A 17,706-nucleotide genomic window follows, 5' to 3' on the forward strand; every position below is an offset into this window, starting at 1 on the left:
GGTCGGGGACTGTTTAACTGCAACAGCAGTTCTGAACTCTTCAAGTCAGTGAGACCGTTATCCTTTTGTTGTGTGCTTTTTTTTTTTTTTTCTTTTTTTTTTTTTACTTTTTTGCTGCTGTGAAGCCTGTTTACGTTAATAAATCTTCATTTGATTGCAGCGCCAGTGTCCTGCGATCCAGCTGATTCCCCAAACATTGCTATGTATGTGTTTGTATATACAGTGTACACCCCTCACATTTTTGTAAATATTTCATGATATCTTTTCATGTGACAGCACTGAAGAAATTACACTCAAATTAGCCATTTTCCCCCCTGGTGTCATGTGACTCGTTAGTGTTACAAGGGCTCGGTGGGAATGGGGAGCAGGTGTGTTAAATTTGGTGTTATCGCTCTCACTCTCTCATACTGGTCACTGGAAGTCAACATGGCACCTCATGGCAAAGAACTCTGAGGATCTGAAAAAAAGGATTGTTGCTCTACATAAAAATGGCCTAAGCTAAGAGAAGATTGCCAAGACCCTGAAACTGAGCTGCAGCACGGTGGCCAAGACCATACAGAGGTTTAACAGGACAGGTTCTACTCAGAACAGGCCTCGCCATGGTAGACCAAATAAATTGAGCAAACGTGCTCAGCGTCATATCCAGAGGTTGTCTTTGGGAAATAGACGTATGAGTGCTGCCAGCATTGCTGCAGAGGTTGAAGGGGTGGGGGGGGGTCAGCCTGTCAGTGCTCAGACCATACGCCACACATTGCATCAAATTGGTATGCATGGCTGTCATCCCAGAAGGAAGCCTCTTCTAAAGATGATGCACAAGAAAGCCCGCAAACAGTTTGCTAAAGACAAGCAGATCAAAGGACGTGGATTATTAGGAACCCTGTCCTGTAGTCTGATGAGACCAAGATAAACGTATTGGTTCAGATGGTGTCAAGCATGTGTGATGGCAACCAGGTGAGGAGTACGAAGACAAGGGTGTCTTGCCTACAGTCGAGCATGGTGGTGGGAGTGTCATGGTCTGGGGCTGCATGACTGCTGCTGGCACTGGGTAGCTACAATTCATTGAGGGAACCATGAATGCCAACATGTACTGTGACATACTGAAACAGAGCTTGATTCCCTCCCTTAGAAAACTGGGCCACAGGGCAGTATTCCAACAGAAGGACCCCAAACACACCTCTAAGACAACAACTGCCCTGCTAAAGAAGTTGAGGGTAAAAGTGTTGGACTGGCCAAGCATGTCTCCAGACCTAAACCCTATTGAGCATCTGTGGGGCATCCTCAAATGGAAAGTGGAGGAGCGCAAGGTCTCTAACATCCACCAGTTCTGTGATGTCGTCATGGAGGAGTGGAAGAGGACTCCAGTCGCAACCTGTGAAGCTCTGGTGAACTCCATGCCCAAGAGGGTTAAGGCAGTGCTTGAAAATAATGGTGGCCACACATAATATTGACACTTTGGGCCCAATTTGGACATTTTACCTTAGGGGTGTACTCACTTTTGTTGCCAGCAGTTTAGACCTTAATGGCTGTGTGTTGAGTTATTTTGAGGGGACAGCAAATTTACACTGTTATACAAGCTGTACACTCACTACTTTACATTGTAACAAAGTGTCATTTACTCAGTGTTGTCACATGAAAAGATATAATAAAATATTTCCAAAAATGTGAGGGGTGTACTCACTTTTGTGAGATACTGTGTGTGTGTGTGTGTGTGTGTGTGTGTGTGTGTATGTATATATGTATGTGTGTGTATGTGTATATGTATGTATATATATATATATGTATGTATATATATATATATATATATATATATATATATATATATATATATATATATATAATATACTGATCCTCTTGCCAACTACACTGTGGTGTAGCCAGTTATTGGTTGGGTAGGCCCACTATTCAGCAATAGTCAGAACTACATCTTTTCATTTTACTGGCCTTCCCTTTGTCTTCTCATTGGACAGGGATACATATTGTTAAGCTAAAGAGGTCTTCCCATGTTTTAGCCTGCTAAAACCATATCTGTTCACAGGTTCATAAAGAATGCCGTAATATCTCTGTGTTTCTCTGTTTGACATTTATTGTCCTATGCTTCGGTACTCCTATGATCTGTTATATGTGGCTAAGTGTAGTCAGGTCTAGCTCTGTTGCTTGGGCAGCTGTTACAATATTTACCCAATACTTTAGCTGTCAGGACACATTTTTTAAGCAGTACATTAGGGCTGTATACTGAAAAATAAATGATATCATTGGCTGACTGATATGCTCCTTTTTTGGGTGATACAACTATACAGCATACTCAGGTAAATGTGGAAATAAATGCAAAACAAATGTGAGGTTTGTTAGCACTGTCCTGTCCAGCATTTGAAGAATGGGAAATAATAATTGGCAGCCTTTTGGGCATCACCAGAAATCCTTTCCTTTTAAAGTGACCCTATCCCCACTTAAAAAAAAAAAGTTAGTTTTTTACTGCCTTTCCATTGGTTGACGTGTTTAAACTTCACCGTCTCAAAGCACTCTGGAAGTTTCTGCTGACACTACTGGATATGTCAAATTGTGTGCTCCCTGCCACTGTGGTTCCTTCCATGATTCACAATGTCGTCATTGTGTCCCATAGTGTCTATCAGGAACCACAGCCCCCAGGAGAAGAACACACTTGTCATGCAACGTTGGACATAAAGTCGCATGACAAAGTCGTTCCCCATCTTTTTCAGTGATAACCATTCATATATGTGCAACTTCAAATTGAAACAACTTCAAAGCAGTTCATGCACTACTTTGGTCCGACTTTCATGCAACTTGAGGGCCATAGACATCAATGTTAACCCCTTAAAAGTTGCATTAAAGTCTTACCTTAATGTTCTACAATGAAAAAGTTGGCCATTATCACTGGTCAAAGCCAAAATTGTATCCAAGTTGCACCCATCCAAAGTTGCATCAAAGTTGTACTTCATAGTCAGCACAACTTTGGAGTCGTACAAGTGTGAATGGAGCCTAAAGGAACATTTGCTGGAGAAACATGAAATCTGCCATTGTTGAATTCTCATTATATGAATGTTAGTTGGCTGACTATTATGCTGACCCTCATGACTTTTGAGCCAATGACTTTGAATAAGTTTGCAGATAAGGATTAATGAATTCATTCCAACTTCCTTAAACTTCATGTTTATTTTTTTTCCATGATTTGGAAAATATTAAAGGCATTGGGTCAGAATAATAACCAGAGAAAAGGTAAAAGGCTTCTTTAAATTAGAATCGTTCCTATCACAATTCTGAAAATAAGAGGTTTATTCCACTGAGCTCTGCAGCCGATTCTCAAGGTTTTGCCATATATGCTACATGCACACCATATCTGTGCAATATCCCAGACTTACTTGCCAAAGCAGCTCCTCACAGCAATGTGAAAGCCATAATCTTCCTTGTCACACCGCTGCGGCTGATATTTTCATCGGGTCTTTTTGTGGGTTTGGTATTCTCGGCTATCTTGATTTTCCAAGCACAAAATAAGATTATTTATCCCGCCACAAAAAGCTTGCCAAAAATGCACAATGAGCTGTGCAGGCAGGACAGCAGCTTTTTTTCAAAAAGAGACTCACAATATTGTGTGCAATAAAAGCCTACTGGTCAGTGATGGGTTTTTTTAAGACTTCAGTTCCACTTTAAAGCGATAGTAAACTCTAATGACAAAAAAAAAAAACCCTGCAAGACAAAGGCATAATGAGCTAGTATGCATCGCATACTAGCTCATTATGAATTACCTTAGAACGAAGCCCCGATACGGACCCCTGGACACCGCTGTGGGAGCGGACATGATCCCACGGCGTCTCTTCCGGGTTCCACGGTTCCGGCGCTGTGAGTGGCCGGAGCCGCGATGACGTCACTCCCGCACATGCGCGCAGGAGTAATTTTCTGGCAATTCCCGGCAAGAAACTTTGAAGGTCCGCCGGACCTTCAGAGCGCATGCGCCGCACTCGTCAGCGGCTACATGCAGTGGTAATATTCCCTAAACCGTGCAGATTTAGGAGATATTAATTGTACCTATAGGTAAGCCTTATTATAGGCTTACCTGTAGTTAAAAGTCAAAAAAAGCGGTATACTACCGCTTTAAGTAAGTGCAGGATCGCAGATTATTCCTATATGCCCCTCGGTCAAATGTACATCCAGAACTACTACTTTAAATCATATATGCAATACAATGTAATAGAATCATTTATTCCAACTGACTACAGCTATTTCAAGATTGCTGGCTATCATCAGTGCCTACTATTTTAAATAAAGAATGAACACCTTATACAACTCCAAAAAAAGTTGGGACGCTGTCTAAAATCTACATAAAAACAGAATTACATGATTTGCATATCTCATAAACCTCTTTATTTTACTCACAATAAGAAATCTAAAACCTATCTAATGTTTAAACTGAGAAACTTTACCATTTTAAGGAAAAGAAAAAAGTATTTTTGAAACTGATGGGAGCAACAAGTCTCAAAAAAGTTGAGACAGGGCAACAAAAAGCTGGCAAAGTAAGTAGAACTAGCGAGGAAGAGCTGTGACAACATTTGCAATTAACTAGGCTCATTGGCAGCAGGTCAGTAACATGACTGCGTATAAAAAAGGCATCTTAAAGTGTTAAGAGTGTGTCGGAATTAAAGGTAGGTTGTGAAAAGCTGTGTCTAAAAATTGTCAAACAATTTCAGAATGATCTTCATCACCGTAAAATTTCAAATACTTCAAATATAACATCATCTACAGTAAATGATATCAAATGATTCTGAGAATCTGGAGAAAGGGACAAGGCAAAAACACAATATTGGATGCCCATGATCTTCTGGACCTTCTGGACAGCACTGCATTAGGAACAGGCGTTATTCTGTAAGGGCTCAGGAATACTTCTAAAAAAGAACCCTCTGTGCCATCCAAAAATGCAAATTAAAGCTCTGTCATGCAAAGATGAAGCCATATCTGAACATGATCTAGAAATACCAGTCTTCACTGGACCACAGCTCATTTAAAATGGTCTGTTGCAAAGTGATAAACTGTTCTGTGGTCCGACAAATCGAAATTTGACATGCTTTTGTTAACCAGGGGTCGATATGTCCTCCGGGCTAAAGAGGGGGGCCTTTCAGCTTGTTATCAGCAATCCGTTCAAAAGCCTGCATCTCTGAAGTTATGGGGGTGCATTAGTGTGTATAGAATGGGCAGTTTGCACATCTGGAATTTATCGATGCTGAAAGATACTGTATATCCAGGTTTTGGAGCAAAAAACTCCGGTAGCTTGGCTCAGTTCCCAAATGTTTACAGAATGTAGTAAAAGTAGAGGGGATGCTACACTGTGGCAAACATGGCCCTGTGTTAACATTTTGGAATTGGGGTTGCACTTTTCGAGCTTTTGTTGCCCTGTTCCAACATCTTTGTGACGTGTTGCTGCCTTCAATTTAAAATTGCCTTCTTTTTTAAAAGAATGATCAATTTCTCATTTTAAACATTTGATATGTTTTTTTTTTTTATTTCTGATTTGTAAATAAAATATGGGTTTATGAGAGTTGCGAATCATTGCATTCTGTTTTTATGTAAATTTTACACAGCGTCCCCAAATTTTTTATTTTTTTTGGGGAATTGGGGGTTGTATAAAGAATAAACTTTCTGTTTTGATTTTGGCCTGTAAGTAATAACTAATACTTTCTGTGAATGTTCTGCTGTGCTTTGTACTATTGATATTGTACATTAGTGAGAAGTTATTTGGGACCCGGACGCTTTAAGGATATGTATTTGATGTCTTATTGCTAATGGTGCATTTCTTTGTGGCAGCTGTTCTGACTACAGTATTTTAGTAGAAGCAATATAATTGCCCATAACCAGCACAGAAAAAGAGGAAAAAAGACACACAACTTCTTTCTCACCCTGTTTTGTTTTGCAACATTCCATTTTTGTAATACTGATTGCCTTTCTATTAAACTGGGTCTTTTGAACTCATATTTCAAAGTTTGGTATATTAAAATAATGGATCTTGAACAGATGAGTCACAGCTAGTAGCTTGACTGAGCTGGCAGTTTTCCTATGCTCATTTTAATAGCTTTCTCTCCGGGCATTTAAAATGGTCTTTGCTTGATGTAGCAGGGCATGATCAGTGACTTTGTCTTTTCTTCTTAGATAAACATAAAGATTGCACCGGAGTAACTGTACAGATAACACCAGAAAGGTAAATTGACATTTTTGTATTATTTTTATTATTGCTTCTTAAATTATTTGTTTACTTCTAGCTAACTAGTCATTCCAAAACTGTTTTTTACAAAATTGTCCCACATTCCTTTGTTAAAGTAGTTTTTCTAGATGATGTGGTTCACTTTACGGTTATCAGTGCCATGCTGAAAGGCAGTTTGAGTGACTTTTGGGTAGTTTAAAGGGCCGTACACACTTGACGGAAATCGGACGAAATATCCTCCGATTTTTCTCTCTCTTGCTCCCCGTTCATTACTGTTTTTAGTTGACAGTGCATAAATGTTCACGAAATTTCTCATCCGATTTTTTTTTTTTTGGCACAATTGTTCCTAGACTTCCGGGTCGTCAGCAACATCAGATCATGCGCGGTCTTTCGTATCCGATTTTTCACGGACGTACTGCATACATATTAAACGAAAATTGGTCATCTGGGGACGGACGATAAAAATTTTGGTGTTTGTCCCTCCGTTTTTTTCCGTTGAAAATGTCGGCATCGGCTGCTGAAAGTTGTGTACACACTAGCCGAAAATCGTACGATTTTACCTCGGACGGGAATTTTCGGCAGATTTTCTACTAGTGTGTACCCCACTTAAGGTTATTAGAACTTTTGTGTTGGGGAGTTTCTAAGGTTGGACAACACAAGTTACATTGAGAAAGCAGAGTTTGCATTTTCAACATGAAAGTGCAATGAAGCTGCATACAGCTGATTGAAAAGAATCCAGGTTGGTGACTGTTGCCGCTCGGTATAGCTTCCATAAAAAGGGAAGAAAGTAGAAAATTCTCTTAAAGTAAACAAGTGGATTCTCCTCATCTTCCATGGCCATGCCATTGGCTGGGAGCGCTGATCTGGAGTCTGTCAACTGCTGGATTTCCAGCATGCTTGTCAGACAGAAGCTGGCCACATGGTCATCTTCTTTCGGACAGGGTGGCATACACACAAGCTGAGTGTGAGCCAGTTTTTTTTTTTTTTTTTTAACAAGCCAATGTCTCCCAACATTCGGCCCACGTGTACAGTGCTTAAGACTATTCGCTAGTATTGTGTATGGTACAAACTTTTTTTTTTTTCTTATTGTAGGCAGCCACTGATTGCTGGCATTTATCTCCTAATGTCTATGGACACTGTAATCCCGGCAGGTGAAAAAAGTAAGGATTTCTTGCATTATTAATGAATGATACAAGTATGAAGGTAGATAAGTGCATTTTCACATTTTATCCCAAAAACACAAGTGCCGTCCTGACTTTAGGTATACAATCCTCCTATTTAGGTGTCTCCTTTCAACTTTACAGTAGCTTGAATATACAGAGAAATAAGGAAATTAATGATTTCATGTATCAAACTGATTCTCTGTTTAAAAAAATATATCCAAATTATTGAAACAATGTTGAGCTTGTTATGTGTGTGTGTATTTTATGTACAGACATGTTATGTTAGATCAGTGTTATATTAAGGTGGGCATCTAATGTTCTATGTGCAGACACTCCAGCCTTTTTTGTCATGGTATTAGGGTTTGGTCAGGTTTGCAAACATCAATTTCTTCTGTCTATCATAAAACATGTCTTAAAGATATCAGGGTACTAAACTGACTGCATCCCGGTATATTTTATTTGGCTTTTCTGCATTTGACATTAAGGAAGGTTTAGCATTGTGTTTTAGAAAAATACATGGTAACATGCTGTCCTTAGGGAGAAGACTGTCTGCTTTCTTCCCTGCCTGGGGCTAAGAGTGGCCTAGAAACAGCACAGGTTACTTGCTGGTAATTGGTTGCTGGATGCATTGAAATATTTCTGTCATGTAAGATGATGGTAAATCACTCACAGTGTTGCAACAGACCTCAGAAAGGAAAAGGGTATATGTTTTACAATGTGTAGACAAATGAGAATGCTCCTGTTTTCCCATAAAAAGCGTAACTGGAGGGTTTCACAATAGCTTTTAACTGCATATTATCTTTTTAATCATTAGTTTTATAGCGATTTTTTTATATACACTGAACAAAATTATTAACAAAACACTTTTGTTTTTGCCCCCATTTTTTATGAGCTGAACTAAAAGATCTAAAGACTTTTTCTATGTACACAAAAGGCCTATTTGTCCCAAATATTCACACATCTGTCTAAATCTGTGTTAGTGAGCAATTCTCCTTTGCCGAGATAATCCATCCACCTCACAGGTGTGGCATATCAAGATGCTGATTAGACAGCATGATTATTGCACAGGTGTGCTTTAGGCTGGCCACAATAAAATGGCACTCTAAAATGTGCAGTTTTACTGTATCGGGTAGTCCAGGGGGATCCGAAAATCAGTCAGTATTTGGTGTGACCACCATTTGCCTCATGCAGTGCAACACATCTCCTTCACATAGAGTTGATCAAGTTATTGATTGTGGCCTGTGGAATGTTGGTTCTCTCCTCTTCAATGGCTGTCTGAAGTTGCTGGATATTGGCAGGACCTGGAGCACACTGTCGTATACGCCAATCCAGAGCATCCCAAACATGCTCAATGGGTGACATGTCCGGTGAGTATGCTGCCCATGCAAGAACTAGAATGTTTTCAGCTTCCAGGAATTGTGTACAGATCCTTGCAACATGGGGCCATGCATTCTCATGCTGCCATATGAGGTGATGGTCGTGGATGAATGGCACAACAATAAGCCTCAGGATCTCGTCACGGTATCTCTGTGCATTCAAAATGCCATCAATAAACTGCACCTGTGTTCGTTGTCCATAACATATGCCTGCCCCACACCATAACCCCACCGCCACCATGGGCCACTCGATCCACAACATTGACATCAGCAAACCGCTCACACACACGACACCATACACTCTGTCTGCCATCTGCCCTCTACAGTGAAAACTGGGATTCATTGATGAAGAGAACATCTCTCCAAAGTGCCAGATGCAATCACAGCCAGTGAGCCAGCTAGTCAGGAGATGGAGGGGGACGGGGCCGAGCCAAGGCTCCATGTGTGTATGGACAGAACTCAGAACCGCAGGTTAGTAGCAAGCCTCAATGGGTGCCCCCAAAGCAAGCTGCTTGCTGTGGGGGAACCCGGCAGGCGGGAGGAGCCTCGAGCGTTGGTGGGGCACCTGAGAAGAGGAGGATCTGGGCTGCTCTGTGCAAAGTCACGGCACAAAGCAGGTAAGTATAAAATAAATTGTTTTTTTTTTTTTTTCTAAAATGAAACCAGGCTTTAATATTACTTTAGGTTCATAGTTTTCTACTTTAGCTCTAGAATTATTCAACTCCCTCTTGACTCTTAAAAGTTTAAGATGTTTTCCTGACTTGGCACTCACTGAAGACAATTTTAAAATGAGAGCAGCCAGAATTTGGAGCAACTGTACATGGCAACCAATCCACTTCTGTCTTTCGTTTTCAAAACTTAGCTGAATAAGCCGAAGATGAAGTTAAATGGTTGCAATGCACAGCGGCTGTATATTCGGTCTGCTCCCATTTAAAAAAAAATCCCCCCCCCCCTCATTGTAACTCTGTTCACTTTTATTCTGTATAGCTCACACCAGGCACAGTTGCTTCTATGGTTATCTTACTGATGAGGATAGAGCATAGATTCTCACACGTCAGCAGTAAATTAGTATTTCTGACCTGTGAGATTTAGACAATTATATACAGTAGTGAGAGAAGAGATGGACATTTTCAAGGTTGCAGAAGATGGTGGCAAATGTTATACCTCCTTTATTTTCTTAAGAGGTCCTTATTATACAATTTTAGTTATTAGGCTTTTGTACTGTTTGAAAGCTACCTGGTATTAACCAGAATTTCTCCTAATAAAGCTAAGCTATTTACACAATTATGGTTATTGGCTTTTTCTCATTTACTAATAATATAAGCTGTCTGAAAATCAATTCCTTAATGAAGCATTTCACGTCTTTAACATAAGAAACAGGAAGTCGATAAGCTTTCAAAAATAGTACGGTAAGACTGATATTTATACTGCTAGACATGATTTGCCAAAAGCTGATATATTGTTTTCCTAAAAGTTGATATCTTTGACTTTGAAAATGGGATATAGAGAGCCTATTATCACGTTACGGAAGAGCAGAGTAACCGACAGCTTGCCTTTCAGTTTTCAACATTCCTTTGTATCCTGTGAACATTCTTTTACAGGTAGAACTAGTTCTAGTGGTAACATTGACATTAAACAGTAATATAATATCACTCGGAGATTTGTCAGTTTATGAATGGGAAGGATGTGTTGGGATTGGAAGTTCACAAAGTACCCTGCTGTTGTTGAAGCAAGAGGAAAAAGATACAACATTTGACATTTTAATAAAATAAAGTTTTCATGTCATTGGTTCACATGACATGCATTTTGTATCCTGTTGTGTCTAATGCTAGTTGTGTAGAATGTAACACCTGAGCAATGATGATCATTTTGGAGTCTCATGCTCACGGCCAAATGTCCAAAGGGACAATTAAATGTAACATTCTTTTTTTTGCGCACCTGGGAAGACCATATGCATAAATCACTGTACACAGATATATTCCTGTACTGTATATAATATGTATATGTGTGTATAATTGTGTGTGTATATGTATGTATATATATATATTTTTTTTTTTTCATGTGACAACACTGAAGAAATGACACTTTGCTACAATGTAAAGTAGTGAGTGTACAGCTTGTACAACAGTGTAAATTTGCTGTCCTCTCAAAATAACTCAACACACAGCTGTTAATGTCTAAACTGCTGGCAACAAAAGGGAGTACACCCCCTAAGTAATAGTGTCCAAATTGGGCCCAAAGTGTCAATATTTTGTGTAACCACCAATTATTTTCCAGCACTGCTTTAACCCTCTTGGGCATTGAGTTCACCAGAACTTCACAGGTTGCCACTGGAGTCCTCTTCCACTCCTCTGACGACATCACGGAGCTGGTGGATGTTAGAGGCCTTGCACTCCTCCAACTTCCGTTTGAGGGTGCGCCACAGATTCTCAATAGGATTTAGGTATGGAGACATGCTTGGTCAGTCCATCACCTTTACCCTCAGCTTCTTTAGCAAGGCAGTGGTCGCCTTGGAGGTGTGTTTGGGGTCGTTAACATGTTGGAATACTGCCCTGCGGCCCAGTCTCTGAAGGAAGGGGATCATGGTCTGCTCCAGTATGTCACAGTACATGTTGCCATTCATGGTTCCCTCAATGAACTGTAGCTCCCCAATGGTGGCAGCACTCTTTCAGCCCCAGACCATGACACTCCCACCACCATGCTTGACTGTAGGCAAGACACACTTGCCTTTGTACTGGTCACCTGGTTGCCACCACACATGCTTGACACCATCTGAACCAAATAAGTTTATCTTGGTCTCCTCAGACCACAGGACGTGGTTCCAGTAATCCATGTCCTTAGTCTGCTTGTCTTCAGCAAACGGTTTGCGAGCTTTCTCGCGCAACATCTTTAGAAGAGGCTTCCTTCTGGGACAACAGCCATGCAGACCAATTTGATGCAGTGTGCAGCGTATAGTCTGAGTACTCACAGGCTGACCCCCCAACCCTGCAAACTCTGCAGCAATGCTGGCAGCACTCATACATCTATTTCCCAAAGACAACCTCTGGATATGACACTGAACTTGTGCACTCAACTTTTTTAGTCAACCATGGCGAGGCCTGTTCTGAGTGGAATCTGTCCTGTTAAGCCGCTGTATGGTTTTGGCCACTGTGCTGCAGCTCAGTTTCAGGGTCTTGGCAATCTTCTTATAGCCTAGGCCAGCTTTATGTACAGCAACAATTCTTTTTTTTCAGATCCTCAGAGAGTTCTTTGTGGTGCCATGTTGAACTTCCAGTGACTAGTATGAGAGAGCAAGAGCGATAACACTAAATTTAACACACCTGCTCCCCATTCACACCTGAGACCTTGTAACACTAATTAATCACATGACACCGGGGAGGGAAAATGGCTAATTGGGCCCAATTTGGACATTGTCACTTAGGGGTGTACTCGCTTTTGTTGCCAGCGGTTTGGACATTAATGGCTGTGTGTTATTTTGAGGGGACCGCAAATTTACACTGTTATAAAAGCTGTACAATCACTACTTTACATTGTAGCAAAGTGTAATTTCTTCAGTGTTGTCACATGAAAAGATATAATAAAATATTTACAAAAAATGTGAGGGGTGTACTCACTTTTTTGAGATACTGTATATATGCAAGCGTAGCTTGCAGACATATTCCCTGAATGCTGAATTTCTTTATTTTGTGAAAATATCTTTATTCTTTAAGCGTATGCACACAAATTCCAGCATATACTTATGTACAGCTGCTCAAGGCCATTTAGGTCTGTGGGCGGTTGTACGCAGCACCTAAGCTTCCCAGGCACAGAAAAAAAAAAAAAAACAGTATTTTATATTTACACCCCTAATGCGTGCATGTGCGTGATCCTTCAGCTTTTAACCACTTTACCGCTGAGTACTGGAATAGTACTGCGGCAAAGTGGCACGATCCCGTCTGACGACGTAGACCTACGTCGCCAGACTCCTCCCCTGTAGGCGGCGCTCGCGCGCCGCCGGAGGCGCGCTCCCGCTGTTTTCATTCACAGCGGGAGTCGGGCCAGGAGAGGAGCAGCGGCGATCGCCGCTGCTCTGCCCCGATCGTCGGGGATCTAGTGTGGAGATCCACCCGTCTGTGTAAACACAAGCGGGCGGATCTCCTCAGTGACAGGGAGTGACAGATCGGAGTGTTCAGCATAGCTGGACATCCGATCTGTCCCTGTCTCACACAGTCACCTCCCCCCCCACACGTCAGTAAGCACCAGGCATACATTAACCCCTCCCTCTCCAATAAAATTAACCCCTTCCCTGCCAGTGTAATTTTTACAGTAACAGTGCATATTTATAGCACTGATTACTGCAGTAATGTCACTGGTACCCCCAAAAGTGTCAAAAATGTCAGTCAAGGGTCCGATCTGTCCGCCGCAATGTCGCAGTCCCGCCAAAAAAATCGCAGATCGCCGCCATTACTCGTTAAAAAAAAAAAACACCAAAAATGACATAAATCTTTCCCTTTGTTAGTAAACGCAATAACTTTTGCGCAAACCAATCAAAATACGCTTATTGCGATTTTTTTTTTTTACCAAACATGGGTAGCAGAAAACAAATTGGCCAAAAATTTTAAAAAAAATTGGTTTTTACATCTTTTTTGGGGGGAATTTCATATAAAAAAATGTTAAAAATATTGTTATTTTTTCAAAATAAACGCTTTTTTTTGTTTATAGCGCAAAAAGTAAAAATCGCACAGGTGATCAAATACCACCAAAAGAAAGCTCTGTTTGTGGGAAAAAAAGGACGTCAATTTCGTTTGGGTACAGCATCGCACGACCGCGCAATTGTCAGTTAAAGTCCCAAAGCGCCGAATCGCAAAAAGTGGCCCAGATGTAATACAGCAAAATGCTCCAGTGGTAAAGTGGTTAAACACTTGCTATGGCATGTAGAGATTTTTCAGCGTGTCTGAAAATCTGTAAAAAAAAAAAATAAATGTTTTTATTTTCCATGCTTAGTGGTTTTATTAGGTTGTGATAAATGTTTGTGTTGTGTATCAGACAGTGGGCTGTTCTGTTTTAACACTACAAAAAGCATGTAGTTTTATAATGAATTGTCAGATCTGGCTGTGCAACTATTGGGGAAAAGAACAGGCAGATCTCTGATCTCTGTTGGATATTGATGAGAACTCTGGCCATCTATGGCTGATCTTAGTCTTGATTAGGCTGCTTATTCCAGCCAGCAGTTGGCTGATAATGCTAGCAAGAATTAAGACAATGTAAGAGGCTTAGACATAGATTTATTGAAGGATTAATTTTCACTCCAGTTTGTGCTCTCTTCAAGTATATGTCATGTTCGGTGGAATTAAAAAAATATATATAATTTTCCTTTGATCCTGGTTGGGTAGTTAAAAGGCTAACACAGGTTAGAAGAAATTCATCCCTTTGTAAATCAAGCCTTTAGAGTCAAACTATGAGGAACATACAAAACTTCTTTTGCATTTGGATGCAAGGATTAAATGATTATTTATGCCTAGGGTATGTTTAAATGTAGTTTTGCACACCTTACTCTTGCCCACGGCAAGCTTCTTTTAATTAGCGGGTTTGGTCCCTCAAAGCCTTTTCTCTATGCATTCCCATCGGTTATTCAATCTCTGACCTCATCGTTTACAATGCTTCTGATCTATCTTCAGTCTGTTTTGATGTGATCTAGTGTAGGAAAGTTTACTTCAGGGGTGTCAAACTCCATTTCATCGCAAGCCGCATCAGCATTATGGTTACCCTCAAAGGATCAGTTGTATCTGTTAGAGACTGTCATTTTTTTCCAGGGCTTTTTTTTTTCTCAGGGATTCGGTGCATGAACGAAACCATGCTCCCTGCCTAAAAAAATCTTAAAGGGGCAATAAATACCAGGAGTGTTATGTGCGGATTCAGGGACGTGTTATGTACAGAGTGGAGAATTGAGGGGTGCGCTACGTACCAAGTGCAGAGTTCAGTAGTGCACTGTGTAGAGAGTGCAGGGTTGAGGAATTTGCTTCATACACAGTGCAGGGTTAAGGAATTTGCTTCATACAGAGTGCAGGGTTGAGGAATTTGCTTCATACAGAGTGCAGGGTTGAGGAATTTGCTTCATACAGAGTGCAGGGTTGAGGAATTTGCTTCATACAGAGTGCAGGGTTGAGGAATTTGCTTCATACAGAGTGCAGGGTTGAGGAATTTGCTTCATACAGAGTGCAGGGTTGAGGAATTTGCTTCATACAGAGTGCAGGGTTGAGGAATTTGCTTCATACAGAGTGCAGGGTTGAGGAATTTGCTTCATACAGAGTGCAGGGTTTAGGGGTGTGCTATGCATAGTGTGAATGGTTCAGCTCTCTTTCATTGCCTGTCACATCTCACTTCCACCCCTCTTTAATTCTGACCTCTGCACTACTCTCCCCCACTTCTGCACACAATCCTCCCCCAAAAACTTCCTTGCATCTCACCTACCCAGCCTGGCTCTAGAACCTCCTGGCAGTGTAAGCGGCTCCGCCTCTCACTATCTCGCTTGCAAGGGAGATCATTGGTCAGTATTTGTGCAAAGATGGGGATCACAGTGCAGCTTACCACGTGATACCCCATCCCAAACTGCCCCTTCATCTGCATCTCCCTTGTCCTGTGAGTGCAGGGCAGGCAGGGATCTGTAAGAATCACCACGAGGAACGCTCTCCTTGTAAACACAGACGGCTTATGTGTTTACAAGTGACAGTGGTGAGTTGGGAGAGAAGGGCGAGAGCTGGCTGTGATAGAATGGTGTTCTGCCATGTTCCAGCAGGAAAAAAAGCCCTGGGTGCGTGGGCCACATTAAATAGTTAGGGGGGCCAGACTCAGGCAGCTGACCTTGTGTTTAACACGTGGAGTTTACTGTTTGCCAATTATAGAGATTTTCAGAACTGCATGCTTTCATAGAAAACATTGGTCTGACTTAGGGTCTGAGCCAGAATAAAAATCGGGCCGATGTACACCTTTAGGCCCTCCTGCCTCTGTATATTTTAATCCTATATCAGTCTTGTTTTTAAGGTTCCATATTTCTTTTTAACAGAACTATTACATCCATTCTTCTCCCACCTGACTACAGTAAAGAGTAATTTGTTATCTTTAGTTTTGGATAGAGTGGTGAGGGGTAAGATTCTTTGCCAGGTTATTATTGCCATGTATGTCCTTGATAGGTAGGTTTTGGACCCTTTTAAACGGGCGGACTGATCAGGTCTGAATGTCATTTTTTCAGACTGACCCGATCAATCTCCAATCTCCTCTATGGAGCGACTCGTATTAACGTACATGTGTCCGTTGACACCTGCTGACATCTAATACGATCTGTTAAAAACAGACAGATGGGGATCATCTATCCATCTGGCAAATCGGGTCGGATGGCAGTTGGGTGCAAACGGACAGGCATTACATGTACATCTGACCACCCATAGAGGAGAGCAGGCTTTGTGTCCGCTCTGCATAAGCGGAGCGGACACAGACCAACCATTCACCTGCTCAGGGGGGATCGGTGGACAGATTCCCTACTGAGCAGGTGGACTCCAACGGAGCCCGCCCCTTGTGTAAGGGGCCTTATTCTTTCTATTTATCCTGGTGATCACTGTCTCTGGGACTGAAAGTAAAGGTAAATTCAAAAATTGTTAAACAATGTCACAATAGCAGGAACATTTTCCAAAGAAGACAACTGTCTGTGGGGTATTCCCTCACATTGAAGAGATTTCCCTTCACTTCCTGTTTCTACAGGAAGGTTAGTCAAGGGAAATCTCGGTAATAACTTTTAAAAGTAGTGCACTCAGTGGGTTTTCTCCATAGGCTTCAGTGGGAAAGCTGACTTTCTGCACCCTGCAAAGACATGGTTCTCTTTTATTTATGTTAGGTAAGTAAGGAGTAGCAGAAATAGGGCTGAGAAATACTGTATGGAATCTTAAAATTAAAACTTCTATGGAGTTTGAGGTGTGTAGCAAGCCTAAATGGACCAGGTGCAGTGTAGACTGTAGTGGGTAAGGGAGGTAACCAGTGGCTGTAGTAGTGGGTATAACAGGTGAGGGTTGCAAACAAAAATAATTACAAAAATAAAAGTAGTCATTCTTTAAGTGTTAAAATGTAAAAAAAAATGAAACCAAGTTCTACCATGCAAATGTTAACCTAAAGCTTGAAAAAGTGGCACAAAAATATGGATGAGTATTGTTATATATAATAGCAGTTGGCCTGGAGCCCCGTGTCTTTATGTGGTCACAAAACTCCTTAGTGACTTTTTATGCTTCATTAATGTACAGCAGGGGATACATTATAGTATGAATAATTTAACAATAACTTTCACGAATGGTAGCCACAGAAGAAAATCACACGTATTATGGTCACATACAGCATTCTATGATGTCTTTATTTAGAAAATGCTATTTTAAAATCAATTTTCCTGTCATTAGTGTGTGTATACAGTATCTCACAAAAGTGAGTACACCCCTCACATTTTTGGAAATATTTTATTATATCTTTTCATGTGACAACACTGAAGAAATGACACTTTGCTACAATGTAAAGTAGTGAGTGTGCAGCTTGTATAACAGTGTAAATTTGCTGTCCCCTCAAAATAACTCACTACTTTACATTGTAGCAAAGTGTCATTTCTTCAGTGTTGTCACATGAAAAGATATAATAAAATATTTCCAAAAATGTGAGGGGCGTACTCACTTTTGTGATATAATATATATAGTCTGTGTGTACATATACAGTGCTTTCAAAAAGTATTCATTCATTCATTCATAATACCCCCACATGTGGTGCGATCACCGTTTACATATGCGGCCCCAAATCTCTCCTCTGGCCCCTTCCATGCAGCCGATCAGACTGAGATCTGTTCGATCGGCTGCTTCTCTAGCAGCTGGTGGCCAGGTAAACAAAGGGTCAGAACCGAAAGTGGCGAATACTCGTCAGAGAGAGGGAAATGATGTGAGTTCTTCTCTGTCTCTGT

General features: G+C 41.0%; 1 protein-coding gene across 3 annotated transcripts in view; it reads left to right on the forward strand.

Moving 5' to 3' along the window:
• Positions 1 to 17,706, forward strand: part of PAM (peptidylglycine alpha-amidating monooxygenase) — a 317,350-nt gene that overhangs the window by 146,848 nt on the left and 152,796 nt on the right. For all 3 annotated transcript variants that reach the window (XM_082267132.1, XM_082267133.1, XM_082267134.1), the window contains exons 8-9: positions 6,154 to 6,202; positions 7,298 to 7,365. In XM_082267132.1, coding sequence (XP_082123258.1) covers positions 6,154 to 6,202; positions 7,298 to 7,365 — 117 coding nt within the window. The remainder of the gene's footprint in view (positions 1 to 6,153; positions 6,203 to 7,297; positions 7,366 to 17,706) is intronic.

Source organism: Pelophylax lessonae (genome assembly GCF_965119305.1).
Source record: "Pelophylax lessonae genome assembly, chromosome: 1".
Classification (NCBI taxonomy): Eukaryota; Metazoa; Chordata; class Amphibia; order Anura; family Ranidae; genus Pelophylax; species Pelophylax lessonae.